This window comes from Mya arenaria, chromosome 12 (assembly GCF_026914265.1).
Source record: "Mya arenaria isolate MELC-2E11 chromosome 12, ASM2691426v1".
Taxonomy (NCBI): Eukaryota; Metazoa; Mollusca; class Bivalvia; order Myida; family Myidae; genus Mya; species Mya arenaria.
In genome coordinates, this window is record NC_069133.1 from 25597857 (window position 1) to 25615457 (window position 17601).

General features: G+C 36.2%; 1 protein-coding gene and 1 non-coding gene across 4 annotated transcripts in view; one reads left to right on the forward strand and one right to left on the reverse strand.

Annotated features, from left to right (window-relative positions):
- Positions 1-2030: 2030 nt before the first annotated feature.
- Trnat-agu (transfer RNA threonine (anticodon AGU)) lies at positions 2031-2102 on the forward strand. Its single transcript has one exon. It is a non-coding gene; the product is annotated as a tRNA-Thr (tRNA).
- A 533-nt stretch (positions 2103-2635) lies between these two features.
- Positions 2636-17601, reverse strand: part of LOC128211122 (rho GTPase-activating protein 19-like) — a 28489-nt gene continuing 13523 nt past the window's right edge. For 2 of the 3 annotated variants that reach the window (XM_052915545.1, XM_052915543.1), the window contains 5 exons: positions 7146-7388; positions 5536-5832; positions 4795-5225; positions 4181-4582; positions 2636-3976 (listed from right to left, as the gene is read on the reverse strand). In XM_052915545.1, the coding sequence (XP_052771505.1) occupies positions 3641-3976; positions 4181-4582; positions 4795-5225; positions 5536-5832; positions 7146-7388 (1709 nt within the window). In that variant the 3' untranslated portion in view covers positions 2636-3640. Of the gene's footprint in view, positions 3977-4180; positions 4583-4794; positions 5226-5535; positions 5833-7145; positions 7389-14791; positions 15225-17601 lie in introns of those variants that run through there. The other variant, XM_052915544.1, reaches the window with a different exon arrangement.

Genomic DNA, 17601 nt, shown 5'->3' on the forward strand with positions numbered 1-17601 from the left:
ATTTTACATTCTGTATAAGTGTATTGTGACAACGAAACATAAGCAATTTACTACTGAATACAACAAATGAGTGTATGATGGATATACATAATACAAATAGTCTAGGTAAAGTTACGAGCAATATTGTATTTCCTTTTTTGTTTGAACAAAAAACGTATCGCGTGACAGCCACGGCTATTATTAACAATTAAACAGATCTATAGCCTTTCCCGACCTATAATAACCAAATACACGCGATTTGGTACGCTTTACCGAGATTTTATGAATCGAGGACCGATCGTGACCCGAATGGTGACAGTGAGAGTAGCAATGTCCACGATAATGGCCCATATTATTCTTACGACGAGAGTACGAATTTCAACGACTGCAACGTAGATTCACGTAACGAGCTATTACGCCCGTGTTACGGCCTAGCTAGGCTCTTTAACGACAACGTTGGGATAACTCCGTGGTGATTGACGTCGAGGAGTCGTAGTTTATCGTGTCTTGCGGTGTATTTTTCTGTCGTCGTAAAATAGTTGAGGACGATTGACAGATAAAAAGTTGTGATCACTATAATTAGTTTTAACTTAATTGTTTAATTGCATGGCAATACATTTACACAATATATGATGAAGATAACAGCAAAGAAACAGAAACAGTGCAATGTAACAAAGCTTACGTTCATATAAAGGGCATGCAAAGAGATTGGGCCACGAGTTTTTCCAACATCAGTTACGGCCCTTTCCCAAAATGTCGCATGGAAAGCAAAAAAGATTTTATACTTTGTCACATAAACTATGAAACCAAATGTAATATTTCATGTAGTTATATAATGTTCATATTCATAGGAATGAGTATAATGTTTTCTACGAGAAAAGTGATTTCTAATTAATAGATTGTGTAATGCACTAAATAATAATAGAAAAAGCAGAAATAAGGCTAAGTCACGGTAAGAAATAAGATTGGAGAGAGAGAGATATATTTCAAGAGAGAAAAAGAGAAAGATGGTGGGGAGTGGGGGGGGGGGGGGGGCAGGGGTAATTATACAATATTATCATCATTAGAGAGGTTAAAAGATCCGAAAAGTAGTTTGTTAGTGCTTAGCCATCGTCGGCAACCACGGTTCTTTCTTCCGTTACTCTTCATACGAAGCATAGCGTCGTCGTGTATCGGGGGTATCCGACGATGGTGCTCAGTGGACGAAAGTGCCTAGTGTTATGAAAAAGTCTCCCCTTCAACTGTGAATAGTGAGCAAGAAATAGGGTTTGGCATTTGAATTCCCGTCGTAACTGTAATTTGATATTACATACTATGTTTCCACATGTCAATATCAAGTAAATTGGATAATATTTTCATGAAAAGTTAAAAATGGGAGATATGCTATGGTCGGTTTTAATTCTTAAAATCAATTATAATTTCCAATGAAGCAGAATTTTTTACGATGGAAATGTTAATTTCTTTGACCAGTCGCCGAAATCCAACTTCAGGATAATTTGTTTTATAACTAATCCATTAGACAATTCATTCATGTGTTTTTGTTTTATTTATGTCTTTATTAGTATTATCCTCTTATTTATTGGTCATGGCTGGTCAAGTTCTTTTAATTTGGAGGGGAGGCAACCTCCATCATCATAATCTGATTCCGTCACTTTTTCTTGGATTTATTGCCCTTGGATTATCTCTCAATGCAACCGCTTCACAATACCACTAGCGGATCGGATCACCCGGTCCCACCCTCTCCACCACCCTAAAAGCGGGTTTAGAATGGGACACACCGATGCATGACCCCTTCCCCGCTTGAAATAGTGTTATGTCAATGTCGGAGAAAAAGGTAATCAGATATGCTCAAAATGCACCATGACTATATGACTAATGACTATAAATTGGTAAAAGAAATCGTGGCGGAGTACTCCGTAACTCGGTTCTAAGGATGTGGCATATTTCAGACGGTTGTGTCCCTTACTTGCAAATCCTGGACCCGCCCCTAAATACATTGCTATACATGACCTTTAACTTTGAATATTGATAACCGGCGCTATCTCACCACCGGCTCCATAGCTCAGTGGTAGAGCGCCTGTCTAGTAAACAGGAGGTCGAGGGTTCGATCCCCCCTGGAGCCTTTGTCAATGTATATTTTACCGCCCCGAAACTCAGTGGTAGAGCTTTCCATCGGGTGCGAAAGAGATTCAGACCCCGGCCGCGTCAATCCATACCATAAAATGTGGTACCAGTAGCTGCGAAGCTCAGCATTAAAAGGGGTGGTACTAGGAAAATGGTGTACTCAATACTGGTTCAACCCAGGAAAGTTGTATTCCGCGTATCTGCGCTTTACACGGAACATGTTTAAGAACCAAGAGGTTTATGCAAGGGCTAGATATACACACAACGAATGCACATGATTCTCGCATTTCTTCAAAGAAAATTCATATCGCCCTGAACACCTACGATCATTTTTGAAAACTAAATTTTCCCTGCTATGTGAAGGAGGCATCTCCAATTGAATGTTTCATCAGTGGACTAAATTCTCACTAAATTCATTTCCTGAATCCAGTATCTTCAACCTAGAATTCTCTGATAATCAACTGATGAAAAACAAACAAGGAGTCCCTTTCTTTAAGCAAAACAAGACATTTGTGTAGTTTCAGTATTTATTTTAGTGTGGTCAATATCTCTCATGTAAGAATATATAGTACATATTTACAAAAGACTTAACATTTATACCATAATAATGTATTTAAAATACATTATCTATAGCACTATAACAACAAAATATTAACAATTTGCAAGTTAAAAGTCAAAGTTAAATACTGGTTCAAATTAAACGCGCATTCCGAGTCAGCTTAGGTATAGTGTGCATGAGCTGTAATCATGAAATATGTACAGAATATAAACAGTAAGAAAGTAACAAAAACACATACAATGTACAGAACAAACACAGAGGAAAGGACAAAAAAGAGTTGAAGACAAGAGAGGTACATTAGGAAAGAGATAGAGAGTTCAAGAGAAGCCGAGGAAGATAACCGAGAGTGATCAAGAAAGGCCGAGGAAGATAACAAAGAGAGAGTGAGAGAGAGAGACAAAGAAAGAGTGAAATGAGGTAGATAGAGATAGACAGAGAGTGATAAAAAAAATGAGGGAGAGAGAAAAAAAATATACTTGTACTTAGACTCATGTCTAGAAACCATGTAGGGAATGACTAGGGTTTCCATCATACTTATTACACTCGAATAATGGATGCTTAATTTGAAGAGGGTGTCATTGTTTTGTCCTCTCAGATTTTAACAATTGAAGTAAGTAACTATTGAACACAATAACACAACTTGAACAGCTTACTCAACATACTCAGCACTGACATCAATCCTCATAATCCTGCCTGATATAGTCATTATAAGCACATTTAGCAGTAAGGCAGTGTAATGGATGTCTAAGTCACTCTTATTTTTCCACACTTATATATATATATATATATATATAACATATATTAAAAATTTGCACTTCATGAATCACAGACAATCTGTGTATTGTTTTCGTAATTTCATTCAGGTCACTGAACACTTAGCGGCTATCACATTAGTAAGTCATGTCGGGCATTTAACACCCTGTAGTGTCAAATAGCACAAATCGAATAACGATCCCACACTGAGTTGTCCAGTTGCGGTTACAGAACACTCTCAATAAGACTCTGTCTGGGTGTTGCCACGATAACCAAGGGAACCCTGGAACCTTTCTTCATGATGGATTTCTTGGTGAGGTCAGGGAGGGTGTTTACTGTCTTCGTGATGGGTGATACAAGAGCCACGGGCCTTTTGGTGGTAAGTGGTGTGTTAGGGAAGAGGGCCTTCTTGGGTGTGGCTGGACGGTAGCGGACATCCCTCAGGGGCTGCTTGGCGGCACGGACTTCAGCTTCAACTGACTCGTCACTGAGTCGCTTGCGGGGCTTCACGTTACAAGGGGAGGCACCCATGTCAATGATGTGGACGGCTGGACTGTGACGCTACAAAGATAAAAAGAAGATGGTTAAAAATCAGTCAAATTTACTCAAATTTATGGATATGATCTCTATATGAGCAATGTTTAAATGAAATATTGTATAATTTACTTCGCATTTGAGCATGTTGCAGAAACATTAGTTTAACTGAACTATCAATGTTTATTTTTCTATTTTTTATTGAGTGAAGACTTTATAAAGTGTACATACCAGGAAGGGTGTGTATTTGTTGTCTGGGGTCTTCAGGTAGGAGATATTGGCGACACTATCATCAATGGCGACGGAGGGGGTCATGCTCCACTGCACATCATCATTCTCCTTGTTGCTCAGGTCACGTGACTTGCCCTTCGTCAGTATGGGGAAGTGCTTCTTGAGCGATTCACCAAAGGTCCTGCTGCGTGAGTGCTTGCCCTTCTTGGTGCTGTTCTGCACGTTACCCGCACGGTTGAACTGCTTCAGTAGTTTCTTCTTCTTTGCTGACTCGGGCATGGACTGGACATGGGCGTACAGCTGGGCCAGAGCGATCTGTGTGTCCTGGGCACATGCATATTCCTCGGGTGACTTTCTCTCAGCAAATGTAAGGATGGTGTTCACTGCACTTGAGCTGCCATACTGGAAAAGATAATGTTGATGGTTAAACATTGGTTCTCATATCTGATATTTTTCTCTATATGACTTAAAACAACTTGTCAGACGTACAATAATTTTTTATTTACTAACATTACATGTTATAATTTTTCAACCATTTTTAAATAGAATTACATTATAATCAAAAATTATATTACAAAAATTACATTGTAATGGAAACCTGTCTGGGTTCTCACCTTGGCTTTCTGTATGTTAGCGCGGTCCTCCTCATTATCAGCGTGGGCGGTGAGAATCTCTGTGCTGGGGTTCTCCATCTCCCTCCAGAAGTTGGCCACATCAGCTGCTAGTTCACGTGGAACCTTGAAGATTGCCTCAGAGTTCTCAACCATCAGTGTGACAGCCTTGCTCAGGGTCGCAGAAACGCCCTGGAGGGCCTCAGCAGAGAGCTTGCGGGGACAGACGAGGCTCGGTGCAAACACGACCCCGAGGGATGCAGCGGACATCTTGTTCTCTGGACACATTGCAGTGTGGTGCAGCAGCTGTAGGAGGGTCTCGAGGAAGGCGGCGTTCTCCCTTGGCAGCAGCAACATCAGAAGCTGAAGGGACTTGACCTGCTTCTCGAGGGCGCGCTTCTTCTCCCGTTCTGACAGGCATACCTTGCTCATGTCTGAAATAGAGAAATACAATGGGTCATTTAACATTGGAATATCTAAACTTATATGTAATAATGAAGTGTTTTATTGTTTATGCTTGGTAAATTCTGTTTTTCATCATTTTAACGGATTTATCATTTTCATGTAGAAACAGCATTTTTATCATTAATAATTTGATTTGCATGATCTGAATCATCATTTTCTTTTATTTGTAAAGAAAGTCCACTTCTTATCCTTCTTTCAACAAAGCCGTTATATATCAAATATCAATCATTGATTGTTGTTAACAATCTAAATTTATTTTTTACATTACAGTGTACATACCGGCAATCTGGAGATGGGCCTCATAGTGTCGGTGAGTAAGAAGTGGGTCAGACGTCTCAGAGAGGATCTGCTTGAGAACTGTGGCCACATCATGGGGGGAGAATGTGTCATCATCCAGGTGGAAGTCGCCGGTGCCCCTCAGGACCCAGTCCTTGAGAAGTCTCTGGCGGGACACGTTTCCAGTCTTGCGGAAGATGCCTTCCGTCTTGAGGCTCTCCGGTCGTGAGAGATACTCAACCAGCTTGCTCATGGCGCACACCAAGTCCTTGGACAATGGTGTTGGGCTAGCACTGCGTTCTGTAAGCAAAAAGGAGATGTTGTGAATAACATTGATTGGCAACAGTTATTAAACAATATAACATCCATTCATTCAGATTAATGGTTTTTAAAAATAAGTAGTGCATTGTTTTGCAAAATGTCAATGGCAATTTTTTTTTACAATTGCTTAATTTTCTCCTTTTATGAACATCATTAAACACTTAAAACCAAGAAGAGTGTAATACAGAAGTTACTCAAGTGTTTTATTTCTTGATACTTGGTAAATTTTCCTTGACTAATATTGAGTTTTTATTGCCAGTGAGGAGTTACTACTGACACCATCAGATAATTTTTACAACCCCCTTATCACCTGGGGAATCTTGAGATGACCATCAAGAGCCTCATTGTTTAAATTGGGAATTCAATTTATTCAACATCGTGCAAGAATGCAATAAAAGTTTCACATCTGGACACATGACTTGCATTGAAATTGCCCAAACTCAATAAACTTCTAGCTGTTCAGATTTCTCTTAACATAATTTAAGATTCGGACCCCCTATAAAATGGTCACATTTAAACAAACAGATAAACAAACTTTGATTTCTGCAATTTTGGAAACTTTGAAACAATTGTTTGATCTTCGGGCAAAGTACTTAATTTGTTTATTTTTAATACCTGGCCAAACTCAGGAAGTTTTGTTCCTGTTTGTACAAGATTCAAGTGCAGCCACTTGGGCTGATAAGAAAGTAATAACAATTGCACAACCAGACAATTGGACATTATCAAGAACTCTTGGAAAGTGTCAATGAACAAGGGTGATAATCATTTAACCTAGCTTACAATGTCAATCTCAGAGTCCAGATATATCCGAACAACAGGATGAAATTTCCATTTTCATCCCCTGATAACTGGATGGTGTCTATCCCTTACATCAGTTAACCTTATGCAATAGGGATAATAGGATTACAAGCCCTTCTCTTCATCATGATAATAGGATGAAAAGATGATCTTCCCTCCATTATTTACATTAGAGGAACTGCATATTTTATCTCCAGCAGAAAGATGCTAAGTGACAGGATGATATAACCCAAAGATAGAAACATTAAACATATGAGGGTACTAAGGTTACCAAGAGTTTAGACCCTTGAGAAGTGAACATATTATTTATTAGGGCCTCCAAAGATTTCCCTTGGTCTGAATATATTTCATTGACTTCCACATGTCAATAAAATTACACAATTTTTTTTATATGCATGATTGGAACAGAAGTAATTATTCTCATTCACTGTCAACAGCATATGCCCCGTGACAATTAATAAAGTCAACTTTTTAAAACTAATCCTAGTAATTACCTTTCTTCTTTGAGAATGGAGTGGTGGCCTTCTTCTTGTTGGCATCCAGATCAGTGGTGGTTGCAGGGTTGTGGAAGATCTCTTCCAGCTTATGACCATCGAGCTCCAAAAGGAATGAGAGATGCATCTTGCAGAAGGTTGTCAGCTTCTCCGGCATTACGTTACGGAGACGCACCACCCCGCGCTCTGCCTCAGTCGGCCTGCTTCCTCGGGAAACGCCCTCCGCCTCACACATGTCATTGGCTGAAAAGAGACAAAACATGGACGTTAAACATTATTGTTAAACATCTTTTGATTTTAGACTCATGACTAAACTAGACTTGGCCAATTGTTCAGAACTGTTTAGTTAACAACATAGTTGTTAACTTAAAGCGTGATATCACAGCATTGTAACAATCTTTGCAATGCTTTCTGTATCCTCAACTGCCCATGATTCTGAACCATATTTTGCTGAAAACCAAATAACTTGTCCAGTATTATTAAATAAATTCCACTTGTAATACCTCTTCTATAGCAGCTAACAGCCACAACAGGAATACACCGCTTATCACCCATCAGTTTATTTTTAAGAGTATAGCTTCTCATAATACTTTTTTGATAAGACAATACAAATGTACAGACTGACCTCCTGTCAAAATACTGACTGATAAAAACTAACCTGAGCTAAACCATTTCATAAGTTTGACACAAGTCAGTTTACAATAGTGTTTATCACTGGTGCCAAGCAAGAAATCCAAATTATCCTTGAAATTCATGTTTCAACACATGAAAACAAATCCAAACTGTTATGGCCACAAGAACCGTTCTCACAAATCAATGATCAAAAGAAGAATGAACCCTTTTCCCCCAAATCCCTTCACTATATTGCAAACCAATAATTAAATCAGACTGTTATTGTATTGGCTCTGATTATGGGGAAAGGATATTGTTATCACACATGGAGGACCAGATACAACCCCTCCCATAGATCACTGAGACAAGGTGCCAAAGACATGCTGATAAGCTGACAATGACTTCACATGTTTTAACATACCAATGTTTATTACCATGAACAAGTTCACTAATTAACTCCACAGAATCATGTTTACTTTTTAGCATATGAACAAGGAAATTCATTGTTAACCTATTTGGTCCCTAAATTAATTTCAGAAATGCCAGGACACCGCCATTAATTAACTCCACAGAATAATGTTTACTTTTTGCATATTACCAAGGAAATCCATTGTTGACCAACTGTGTCCTCAAATTGGTTTCAGAAATGCCAGGAATTAAGCAATTTAGTTACTTATTTTTTCTGCAGAATTATAATGAATACATGACAATGTAACAACAAATGTCTATCATCATTTAAAATACTTACATATGGACAAAGCCTTCATGTTTACCGCAAGCAAGTTGCCATTTTTGTTCATGTATTTTTCCTTCATATTTGCTATCTTATCAGAGCCAGTTGCAGTTTTATTTGGTGTACAAACCATTTTGAACTGTTTTAGTTTTCACTTCAATGGTATATATTAATCAGAATTAAGCTCAATTTGTCACTCAGATTAATTAGTTTACTCCAAGCCAATTTACTGAGAACAATTCAATTGGCACCTCACACCCTAATACAAGCTCTGAATCTCAAATTGTCACAAACTACTCAAAATATTAATCACTATATCCAGTAAATTGAGCAATATAGTTTTTAATTAATAGTTCAATAGATTTAAGAACAATTGCCTTAAATGTTGATGAAGTAGTAACGGTTCTTCTATTAAAACTGATGTAGTGAATTTAATAACCAAGGAGTTTATATATGAAATTTCATTAACTGCCAATTAACTGAAAAATCCACACTTTTTGCCATGTCAATTAAGAGAAACAATAAGATTATTTGTTGAGGACACTTGATAATACAAAATATGAATTTAACACCAAGTAAGTATGAAAGTGTGGCTGTCTATCTGTCTGTCAAAATGTGTGTGAGCTGCTAATGCCAATTTAGCCAATAGACAGGTTGTCTCTAGACTAGACTTATTGTGCATTTAGTATTTTCTTCTATTGGACTGAATAGTGCCTTAAATATTTTCTGCTATTTGACTGGATAATGTTTTAAATGTTTTCTTCTATTGGACTGAATAGTGCATTAAATGTTTTCTTCTATTGGACTGAATAGTGCATTAAATATTTTCTTCTATTGGACTGAATAGTGTATTAAATGTTTTCTTCTATTGGACTGAATAGTGCATTAAATGTTTTCTTCTATTGAACTGAATAATTCATTAAATATTTTCTTCTAATGGACTGAATGGTTCATTAAATATTTTATTCTATTGAAATGAATAGTGCATTTAGTATTTTTCTTCTAATGGACTGAATAATGCAATCAATATTTTATTCTATTGAAATGAATAGAGCAAGTATTTTACTATTAGACTGAATAGTTAATATGAATGAAAATGTACACTAAACATGGCATTTCCAAATAAGGTAGGGAGAGAAAGTGTTTAGCATATCATTTTTTAGGTTTATTTTTAGTGTTTAAAGCGCATAATGTATTTAGGTGTATATTATTTAGTGTATTAATATTAATAAATGTCCACACTTGTATGAACAGAACAGAATGAGTTTAATTAATTTCATCTCTGTTATTTCTGAGCTTGTATAAACAGACACACTTATTAAAACCCCTGAGGGCCTCTTCCAAGGCCACATGACCAGTGCATGTGTGAAAGGGTGACAGGTGAGAAATTGTAACAGTCAGGGGGAAAACTGTCACTGCTAGCAGTGGGTCACACCCTGCTTCATTGAACCACAATAGGGGGTCATAAACAGACACAAGACTTGCATAATCTCCACATCAATACATTGTAATTAAGTGACAATGATTTGTTAATGAAAAATATTTTTCTGTTCAATATAGATCTAAGTTCAGAACAAAGTTTGAAATAGCTTTTAAAATATTCATTAAAAAGCACAGAAAATACATAAAAATCCCAGTAGAATTCTGATAACATGTGCATTAATAGGAAAATTATTGAATAATAAATTATTATCAAAATCTTGCTATCTATATTTTGACACTAAAATGGCCAAATATAACATTAATTCTCAGAAAGATTGTTACGACCCACTGAAGCATAAACAAACATGATTATGAAGTTACAGGGTAACTTTATTTGCAGCCAAGAAGTAATTACAAATCATTGATTCTGACAGATGTGAAGCTATGTTCCATTGATTTTTGTCAAAACAAAGAAACATTTCCATTCTGTAAGATTTTCCACCATTTAAAAGCGAGGGAAATTAGAACTTGTCCATTCTTAAATATTAACAAAGAATTAAACAGAACTATTTTTGTCCTTTTCCAGTTGAATGGTAAAGTCAGTAATAGCTATTTTATTATCGAACATCGTCAATCTCCATCATAAATTACACAACTGTTCATCACTTTTATTAATGCTGATTGTGACTAAAGAATAAAATCATGGGAAAGCCCAGGAAACAGGAAAAAGCCGCTGACATTTCGATCCTCCAATGAGCCTGTCTTTTTAGAGGCTGTCATGACTTCCTTTTAATTGCAGCGCGAGCAAAAAACATTATTGAATGGGGGTAGTGTTTAATTTCATGTCAGAAATGGAAATAATGACAGAGATTGTTAAAAAATGTCACAACCAGTAGCCTTACAAAGTGGTCAGTTTTTAATATTCCATTTTCTCATCAGCTGTGTTGACCAGGCCTGAGACGGGCGACGGACGGGTCAGCGGATAAAATCTTTATGACCCTCCAGCCCCCTAGAAGACAATGTGGACACAACTAGGGGACACCTTTGTCAATACAAATCACTGGACTAAACACAGGAAGATTCATATGGAGATGAATCTGATTTCATTGAGATTTCTTATCTTTCAAAAATCTAAATTGACAGCTACTTGATCAACTTTTGAATTTAGTGACTGATAACAATCAGAACTATTTAATGAATCTGTTGGGTTTTTAAATGTCCCTAATGAACAGGTTAAACCTCGTGATTTCAGTTTTGCTGAATAGAGCCAATTATTTTAATATCTAGTGTAGTGATTTGAAGGGATATATACAGGGTGATGGGCGAAGTGCCTGGACACCCGCCCACCCATTTTCGCATACTTAGAAATAATAACCCATTTTTTATGGTAATATATTGGAGCTTTTGTTTCAATGGATTTTTTTAACAAGAGTTAGGAAACCCCTCTTCACTATCCTTTAAAAAAGAAATTATCCAAATTAATTTGATTTAAACCATTGAGTTTTTTTTTTAGGTGTCAGCAATGTCTTATTCTTTCTATTTATTTTTTCTAGTGTTTTTAAATTCACGGACAAGTGTCACCTGATTTGGTATTCAAATTTTGTGGGTGCAGGTGTCAGGAATTATCACATAATAGGGGAAACCCTTTGTGGAGATTGGTAAGGATAACCCTCCATTTGCCAGCTTAAAGGGATGTGGGCCTGATAGCTCCGACAGGCTCCCAACACACAGAACAATGGGTGCTCAGAGCTAATCCCTTGGAAAGTCACCAAATTGGGGCAAGTGAGATCAAGCCCTGATCCCTGACAGAGAGGAATCACACAGTTTAAAATGGGGCAAGTGTTCCCTTATCTCACCCTTTTTGTTTAATCTTTACGCATGTGATGTTGAAATCATTTAAAAATCATGCAAATGTGTAAATACACTGCAGGTTACTGTGACAATTGTGTTAACAATTACATTTCAAGTGGATGCTTTTTTGGGGTACCATCAAGTTAATACTAAAAATTCTGGGGTGCAATTATCGGAAATGTGTTTTGGACGCAACACCTAAGTGTGAATTTGGAGTCATTTTAAGTTCAATGCCAAGACGGTGCACCTGCTTTTGACATTGATACTTGAGATACGCTTCACAATGCCACAAAAGGAAACACTTCATTTTCACTCCATATTCACAAGATGTTGCCTTTGAACTTTTTAGAAATAAAAAATTGCAAAACATATTAAAGCCAGTCTCTAAGGTCCACACCTTTGAAGCACGAGAACAGCTCACAGACCTTTAATTTTGCAAATGAAACACACAGGTGGAGTTAAAAATCTGCTGATGTAGAAATTCAATTACAAATGACCAGCTGCTGACTAAGTGTTCCCTGGACCCTTACAAGGGTTGGCAAAGGGCCCCACCCCAGGCAAAAGTCAGGGCCAACAAAGCTCCGTCAAGTTGACAAAAACTGCCCACTGAACCCTTCCAGAATCTCGGCCAGTTTAATCAGCAATTTAATGAAGTTTGTTCGGACAAGATAGCAAAGTTCCCACAATAGACAGCCTGTATCTGCTAACTGAAATATGGTCACCTTTCCCTGAATGTCATTCAGAATTAATTTTTCAAAATACTGGGACAAAATGACAATGTTTGGAGTCTTGTGACAAATGTCAGATATTTTAAAAGGGTTAATTAGTATGAAGAATACAAAGATACATTAGCTGCTAGTATTCCTTGAAATTTGAGAATAGAGGAAAAATCAATAAATAAACTTCTTGTTAAAAAATTGGTTGCAGAAAAAGCATAACGAATTATATAACTTTTGATGGTCAAAGATCCCCCCACACAAAATCCCCCTTTTTGTGAACCTTCATTTTGTGTTCTTTATGGAAAAAAGTTACCATGACAACCAGCTAGCTATGCAACACAGATATCCCAAAATTGCACGATCTGTCAAATACATCATCATTAAATCACAAAAGCTGCTGAAAAACTCCAACCAAAGCAAAGAAAAATGATGACCACTCCATGTCCAATGCTGCTAAATGTTCGCCCATAAATTATGATGGCCAGTGAACCTTACTGACCAAGGGGTAAATGATAGCCTTTTCGGGTACCCAGTCAATTCAGACTTGAAATGCATTCCTCTTTGATAGTAATTTTGCCAATTCCATGGTTTAATCAGGCTGCAACAGTTGAGAACTGCATTCTATCATGCATGCTATTTTGAGATGAAAAACTACACAATTTGCCCCTTAAGTTTTTCATCTTAAAAATTCAGTATTGAAATACAGAAATCTGATTCATAAGATAATAAAATTGTTTCAACTTCAAAGCTGAGTCGGATCTTAGATTACCAAGCCCTGACATTTAATTTTCGGCAGCATTTCCTTTATGAGAGCATGCAGGTCAGCTAGAAACGTAGCTTTTTGACCCCTCATACAAGTCAGTTTTGGACATTAGGAAATGATATATCACTGAAAAACATATAAAAACTTTGCACTTATCTCCCGAAATAATAAACCAAGTTGGTCGTAAATAATTGAAAGTGACAAGCTTTCCTGTACGGAGGGGTCAGGGTAAAATTTAGTACCCGGTTTAGGGTCCTACCCCTATAATAAAGGATTTATCTTTCACACATCAGCAGTACAATGTCAGAGGCCCAGACACAGATTACTGTAATTTACTTTTCTTTTACTACCTTAGCTCTTAACTAGTCAATGAAGCAGAAGTTATTTATTGTAAAATGTTGCTTTATACCAGCTAACACATATAATTAGGGAGCGAAGAATGCTAAATTTGTAATTTCTACAATAGGAAAACCATTCAAATAATCACAGAGTTGACCAATAAATTGTAATGTTGACTTCTTGATAAGTTATAAATCCATCACTAAAAAATGTATACTATTCTATGTCATTGACCTTATACCAAGAACGAAATGCTCAGGGTTTAGTCATGATCACAAAGACCCATTTTACCAAGGAAGGATTTAGACAAAACAGTGCATATCTGTTGAAAACATTTCCTGTGATAACATTCCTCAAAATGGTCATTTTCTTGCTAAACAGGCATAATTCCCAAAAACATCCAAATTAACAAGTAAGTGAGAAATAATCTATGTGGCATGTGTATATATAACCAGCCCATATGCAGGTAGATTAAGGGAGCATGCCAGGGCACAACTCCCTAGGGAGCCACCCTTGAGCCCACCTGGGGCTCCAACATTAATCCTCACTGACCAAGGAATTACCACATGGCCCACTCAGTGTCAGAACCCCCACCAGAAGGGCAACCATCTGATATGGACAAGGGGTTCAGCTCCCTTGATGTCCTCACAGATAATCCTAAGGAATTAAAATTTCCCTGGTAATTAAATTAATAATGTCTAGACTTTCAAGTGGCTTACAATGTTTTAAATACCATAAAACTCAGACAGTCTGATTAAAGAATTGATAATTAGCAGAAGTCTTTTATTGAACCCAGCATAGGAATAATTAATGGATTTATGACTTCAATGGCAATTTCTGGTTTCCAAAGACAACAAATAAATCATTCATTTATATTTTTTTAAATGAAATTTAATTCATAGAACTTCTAAGACGTTATTTTTCTACCATTTTTCTAAGTTGAAAACATAATAGCTTTAAGTGGCATCACATTTCCTGCCTAATTTAATAATTTAGCAATTTCAAACTGTCCTTGACAATTGTACATTAAACGAAATAAGTCAAGAAAGACATTGAGGCTAAACTAAAAATGATGAGTACATGTAGATACGGCACTCTATATACAACAAATACAATTTTTTTAGGATTGTTATTGTATTGTATTTAAGTTTACCCGAAATAAAGAAATTTTATATAAAAAGTATTCAATTTGAAATTGCAATCTTACCTGTACAAATCCAGCTAATGTCAATATCCATAGATGTATTCCAGACAACCATTTCTGCTATTAATCAAAATCCGAGCAAATAGTTTGTTCTTTTTTAAATCACAAGGGCTTGTCATCACGTTTAACACAAAACAGTCAACTCCTTTTGGTGAAAGTCCTTTAATACACTGATTATTATGATAGTCATAGAACTTAATGAAAAATGATTTGGAATTTCCAATGTAAAAAAGTATCAAATCAAATGGATTACACAAAAATAACAGTTCCGTAATCTTCAAAATTTGAAATCTAACGGATTGAGCACAACTGGCTGTATGTGTTCTGTGCACCTATCCAATATCACAGTCCCCTTTGATGGTCTGTCAGTGTAATAAATGTCTAGTGTGTATGTTCCAGTCCAATGAATCTCCTTTGCATCTGCTCAGCTAGCTGTCTGGTCAATGGTTAAACACAAACTGAATTCCTCTTTGCCTGCTTTATTCTTTTATATCACAATTTCCTTATCAATCTTTTTCATCAAAAACAACAAAAATCACTGGGTTAAAATAATAAACCCTGAGATATCTGTGAATCTCTAGAGAACAGTAAAACAATCTTTCCAGTCTAGGCCTCAAACACTAACTGAACATCCTGGCCCCTGTGACAAGATCTATAAAACCCTGCTGGCCCCTTATCTGATTTTGATCCCTTTAAACCAATTGGATTCAACAATAGGAATTGATCAGTGTGTGGAATACAGCACAGTACTGGAGTGTTTAGTTCAAATATCTGCAGGCAAGTTTCCTTGCTATCAGACCATTGGCATCATAATCATAACAAAAACAACAAAAGCAAACAATAGAACAATTTAGCCCATAAAAGAGTCAATCAATTGTAGTTTTAGGGATTAGCATTTCCTCTCTCTTCTATTTTTGGACTTGTTTGAATCTTCTATATTGGAAGCCACTAGGGGGGACTGTTTTTTCTATATAAAGGGCTAATCATTAAAACCAACTGAAGGACCAGAGAGTGAGAAATACAGGAGACCACTCCAATTGAATGTTAAATTGTGAACCAATGTCCGAAGTGTCTGGCAGTCTGTAAAAGGCTGGGGATGTAAATTAAATAGACTTCAATGCTTACAATTTGAATGGCCCCCACTGAGGTGGACAATAAGCGGAAATGAAAGTCTCCACTTAGTTTCAACATGAAGGGAAGTTTCATTAGTTTAGTGACAGTTTGAAGATTTCGGTTTTGTGGGAAAAAAGTATGCACTTGAAGCTTTCAATTTGAATTAAATAATATGAGACATTCTACTAAATACTCTTACTGTTTGTTATCAGCTGGTCTGTTCATTAAAATATAAAGAGGATATACGCTCCTTCTAACTCATTTAGAAAAATTTCTGTGCCAGGAAGTGGTAGGAACCCATTTACAGGACCTTTTTAATCATTTGAATCACAAACTTTAAAAAAAAAAAATAAGATTAAAACTTAATCATTGAAATCTTAACATTAGGGATTTTTTTGGAGCAGCAAATTTATAAAAAAGTTTACTCACACCAAGTTTCATTTCAAATCCTCTCACACTATTTTTGTCAACATTTGTCATCATGTAAGTAATTTTACATAAACAGAATCAATTGCAATCCATTTACCTGGCTAAAAAGTATTTTTAAGTCATTTCATATCTTGAGTCAAATACCTTAACCGTATATATATTTTCAACAAAATTAAAGAATTAAGTATATTACTATTTTCTATTATATCAGTAATGAAGAGTGAACTAAGCTTAACGATGTAGGTATGTGATTTCTGTGCAAAGTTAATGAAAATCTCATGGTTTTCTTTTTTAATTCATTATAATATTTGTGATGTTCAAACCCCAACAAATGGAGACTACTGACTTCCTCTGCCATTAACCATTAAAATGTCAATATAACTTTGATTGTGCAATGCTAGCTCAATTTTAACTTCACTTGTGGCCATTAAAATGTCCATTGTTTCAATTTTATTACATTCTCACCTAATGAATTCATTTGCCAGTTCACTTTTATCATTAAAATGCCGTAACTTCATACATTTAAAGGTAACAGATAATACAGTTTTGAAACGACAATATTTTATTCAGAAAAGAAGAGCAATAACTCTGAATTTTTATTACTTTTGACACTTGCATATGACAACATTTTGCCTTCTTCCTGAGCCTAAAGGGCCAATTTCGGGCCCCTAAAACTTGGCCATGAGCTTTGCTTAAAGACTTTCTCACCTGAGCTCAAAAACAAGCACCATAAAATTGACCAGTATATTGCCATATGATTACATTATAAAGAGCCATTTTCTTGCGAGCCCAAACCAAACTCCATTTTAATGGTCAATTTCAGTCTTAGTATCAACTAGGAGCGAAAACTACAAACATAACGAATCAGGTGTCTTGTCATTTTCATCAAATTACAGGAAATAAATTATTGCTACTTTCACAAAAAAAAATTATAATGAATTGGTTACTTTAATTTTTGTACATGTCAAAGACTGGTGAAGAATTTTGAAAATATTTGTTTGTAAAAAATTATATTCATTAAAATGCCAAAAATTGTAGGTATGCATGCAGGTAAAAATAATAGTCATGGTGGTATCATAAACAATACCAGTTTTTTTGGTGTTGACATGAAGTCAGGGTTAGACAGACTGAATGGATGGATCTTCCACAAATATTGACTGTTTGGACACTGAAAAATACACACATCCAACCCCGGGCTATGCAATCGCTAATAATGCTCATATTTTGGTGATTGTAACATTACATAACTGGTGGGCGAATCCCACTTTTCT